The 4,402-nt window shown below is 48.7% G+C and overlaps 1 protein-coding gene across 1 annotated transcript in view; it reads right to left on the bottom strand.

The window, feature by feature from the left end:
* Positions 1–2,602: 2,602 nt before the first annotated feature.
* LOC126569243 (acetylcholine receptor subunit alpha-like 2) overlaps positions 2,603–4,402 on the bottom strand; it is a 43,269-nt gene continuing 41,469 nt past the window's right edge. The window contains exons 8-9 of the mRNA XM_050226212.1: positions 4,375–4,402; positions 2,603–2,936 (exon numbers count right to left, since the gene is read on the bottom strand). The exon at positions 4,375–4,402 is cut by the window's right edge and continues 174 nt beyond it. Coding sequence (XP_050082169.1) covers positions 2,736–2,936; positions 4,375–4,402 — 229 coding nt within the window. The 3' untranslated portion in view covers positions 2,603–2,735. The remainder of the gene's footprint in view (positions 2,937–4,374) is intronic.

Below are 4,402 nucleotides of genomic sequence, written 5' to 3'. Positions count from 1 at the left end.
ATGTGTTTTATTGTGTTGCCCATCATCGACGGACCGTCGAAAAGGAAAAGCAAGGGCGTAGCGGAACATCATAACACTAAACGTTAGCGTTAGGCGGTCCCGGTTGGCCGCTCGGTGCCAATTGCAACGCGTTTCTAATCACTCTTGGCAGCCCCGTGGACAGATAACGAGGACAGCACATCTAATCATCTTCCCTCCTTAACAACCTGGCTGGCTAACCCCCCGGCGTCCCCCGTGAAAGTCGTACACATTCGTTCGCCGCTTAATCGGTCTCCTGGTGCCGCGGATCGTTTCACTGTCGAGCTGTCAATGACTGTAGGGGTCCGCTAACGAGCTACACTCCTCTCCTCCACCCTTCTCTTATTTCCACTTTCCCTTCTTCCTCTTGGTCTCTAATCGACAAGTTCATTTGATTCTGATGGGCTCCTGACAACCATTGCCCCGATGTTGAGAGCACCACACCATCATACCACCTCGTACGTGCGTTGGTGTGTATGTATGAGTGTATGTATGCCATCATATTTCACCAGAGAGGTGGCTTCACTCACCTGGAAAAACGACAACATCCTACACCAGACTATCAGATACGGAGAGGGCGAGAGAGAGAGAGAGAGAGAGAGAGAGAGAGAGAGAGAGAGAGAGAGCCAAGGCTCATTGTTGGTTGTCGATGATGAAAGTCGGAATTGCCTGATGGTGGTGACTGCGCGCAATCATACCTCGGAAAGGCGATGCCACTTAACCTCTTTTCGAAAGAATGGTCCCACCTTCGGTAGCTGCTTTGAGATGAAACGGAAGCTGGAAAGTAGTACAGGGCGCCGGGGTGCTTCGAATGTCAAGCAGCGCACCTCTGGGTGTAGTTATACGAAAATGCGTCGTGTGCAGACATCGAGTTTCTATTTTCTTTCGCACTTTCTTACACTGTCGCTGCCCGATGTGTCGCTGCTTTTAAACTATTCACCCACTTCAGTGCTGATGCAGTGCTGAGCATTTCGGATCGGAAAGGTGAGATGGCGTCAGGTTAATTGAACTCCTGTGGCTTCCATAACGCCCGCCGATAGTGATGGCGTGGCGTGTTTCTTCTGTTCGTTAGTGTGCAATGAGTGTATGGGCGTTACTGGATTTCTTTATTATGCTTTTACCTGCATACAGTAATTGTCTTGGTTGGTTTGCGGGAGGGCAACATAACTCAAATTTATTCTATATTTACGATGGGTTGAAGGGTAATTTTTATCCCACTAAAACCCAGTACTGATGCCGCTGGCTGTTTTCAACCGAACTCTGAACGCTTGCGTCATCTGCAGGTGGGAAGTAGTGTTCGTTCCACCGAAATGTTCATTCTTTTCGTAGTTTCTATGCTTGAGAATGGCGGGGATAGAGAGTTTGACCACTAAGGGGTGCATTCGCGTCTTCAGTTTGCATTTTTTGTTTTGAGAAGAAAGGGCCCGTTAAGTCGATCCCTTTTGCATTTCGCCTTTTACAGTTTCCTTTATGTTACTTAGGCGTATTACTTAGCATTAGTTTCGTGTGAGTGTGTGAGTGTGTTTGTGGATTTTTAACATGAGTTACCTTTTTAGCAACATAGAAAGTCGATAGTGTTCTCCAGGGACACCTCGAGCGCCTTCGTGGAGAGTACCATAGCATTAGCCTTTCTTATGGTTACTGACTTGAAAATGCGTTACTTCCCGAGATTGTACGGGGTTTTGTTTCATTTTTTTCGCCCCCTTTGAGAGACAATACCTACTCCTAGCATCACTACCACTACTAGCACTATCATTAACGGATCACGTTTTGTGGTTTTGCCCTTTTGTTTTTGTCTACATTCTGCATTTACGAAACGGTGTATCCACTGCTATCCACTAAGGGGTTTGGTTTATGTAGGTGTTTGTTTAGAATTCGGTGCACCGGGAGCGAAGGGCTGTGGGCTGCACTTTACTTTCTTTTTGTTTTCTGGTTGCTGGTTGCTCCTGTAACTGTACACAGCATGCTGTAGTTTACTGTTAGTTGTTGGTTTACTTACTCCTGCAGAACGAAGCAAAACAAATGTTTTCGAAACCAACTGGAGAATCAGCGTTTATCTCCTTGCGTAAATGGCGCTACAGTCACTAACCTTCGATCGGGACTAATCAGCGTGACGTAAGAATGGTAGCAGTAAGTTGGACGTAAACAAAGGGCAACAACAAGGTGCATCAAAAGACAATGAAAAGTTTGGTTTTCTGGCTTGGATTTTCTTTGGCTTGGAACATTTGATCGTTTGATTGTGCGCACTACTCCCGGAAATGCTCGCCCATAATGACTTAATCGGGAGTGCTAGGCTCCGGTCGGAATATTCCGGTTGGCATTTATTTTTAGTAGAAGCGAATGAACCTTAATCGACCCTAGCCTACTACCATTCATCTTCATCTACTAAAACGTGCATTAACCAGCCGATTGCGAACGTGCTTTAAACAAAAGAAAGAAGAACACGGACCGGCATCACTTCATCCGGGCCGGGATCGCTAATCGGATCACTAAACATTACACCTAGAGTGGTGGTGCTCAACCATTCGAATCGTGGCGTCCAACCACAGCACGCATCACGGCACTTCTGTCGTCAACGAAAAAAAAACAAAAACCACATGCCACCACGACCGGCAGAGGCCGTGTGAAAAATCAAAAACTAATCCTCCGGCCAATGGGTCAAATTTTGGGCAACGGCTCTTCAAAAACAAACAAACAACCACCACCCATTCGCCCGTTTAGGAGCGCGTATCCTTGACCGTCAGATTGAAGAGCTTCTGGGCGATAATGGAGTACTCGATGTCGATCGGTTTGGTGTCATCGTAGAGCGATGGGGCCTCGCACAGGATCGCAAATGTGCCGAATAACGACGCTATCGTGAAGAGCCATAAAAACAAACGATCCAGCACCATCGCCACGAAGCCCCAGTCTTGATCCTCCTGCCAAGCGGAGCCCGAAGAAGATGCCACGCGCAAGATCACAACCGGGAGAAACCCCGGTGGGGGTTCCGGGAATCGGGGGTTTTTTTTGTTGTTGGACGGTATGACGTTCCGGTCGAGCCGCACAATTGTTGTTGTTGGTTAACGGTCAGCAAACCGGGGGTAGGAAGGGGTGGACGCGTAGCACGCGGACAGCAGTTTAATTTTATTTCCCCCGAAAAATGTGCAAAACCGGTCAACCAACGGTCGTCGTCGTAGCAGGCGGTTGTCATCGTTGTCGTTGGTTGTGGTGGTGGTCGTCGATGTCATCGGAACCCCCCCACACCCCAATGGGAGCCAATTTTGTGGCGACAATTTTCAATTCACATTCCATTCCATCCAATGCGGTGAAGGGGGTGACGGGTGCACCATTTGCGCCACCGGACCGGAAGCGTCGCGCGTACATTGTATACATTCGGGTCGTAGCACCGAGTGGAGTGGGGTGGAGCGAAGAAAATGGACGATGAGAAGCGGAGCCACGCGCGGATGAAAAGAAAAGAAAAACAATCATCATTAGCCTTCGGGTTTGGTTGTAGCTCCTTGGTTCCGTTTCGTCGTCGATTCCCGGGGCTTCGCTTTCGAGCTTTGCTGCTGCCCTCTTCGTGCACCAGACGATCGCGCTTATGAATATCTTTGTAAAGCGTTCGATGGACATGGCGGAGCTTGGAGATGCTGGCGGATGTAGTTGAAGCAGAAAACCCCAAGACGGTGCCACGAGACGTGCTGGAGGACAGTAAATGAATGCGAGGATATAAATTTCCCTCGATAATGGACCAACCGTTTCTCGTAACTTCCCTTTCCTGGAATGCTGGTGCGCTGTATCGATGTAGCGTTTCGTGGCATCGATACAGGATCGTAAGCTGGAGGATTAACGGAAGGGCTTCTCCCGGCTCCTGCAACGTGCCAAGCGAATGGCATTCCGCGCGAACGGCGGAAAGGAATCGAAATGACCATTCGAACGGAAAAGGGAAGCAGGGACCACGGGGGATGTGCCTTTGTTTAGTTTTCAAAATGGTCGCTGTTTGCTTTTGCGAGTGCGAAAGCGCCGTTCGGTAATTTGTGGCCACAATATGCCGAAATGCAAATGGCTGTCCTCCCTTTCTCGTGGGGAGGAGATTGGAGGCGATGAAGTGAAGCGATTCCATGCTTCCATGGTGTGCCACGGTGGTAGCCATGGGAGATCCCGCTGTATTCAGAAGCTGTATCGCTCGCTACTTGACACCATTATGGACACTTTGATTGGAATCGGTTCCACGGAAAAAGGTGAATCCATCGCACAATATCTCGATGTATTATTGTATCACAAAAGGATGGTATTCTCCATTGTCTTCTCTGGATTGATACGAAGAAAGAACTACGCAAATCCTGTGGAACTCCGGGATAAGCATCAAGTACTTACCGCATTGAACTCGTCCTGCCGCTGCATG

Source organism: Anopheles aquasalis, chromosome 2 (assembly GCF_943734665.1).
Source record: "Anopheles aquasalis chromosome 2, idAnoAquaMG_Q_19, whole genome shotgun sequence".
Lineage (NCBI taxonomy): Eukaryota > Metazoa > Arthropoda > Insecta > Diptera > Culicidae > Anopheles > Anopheles aquasalis.
This window is presented reverse-complemented; position numbering and strand designations above follow the sequence as displayed.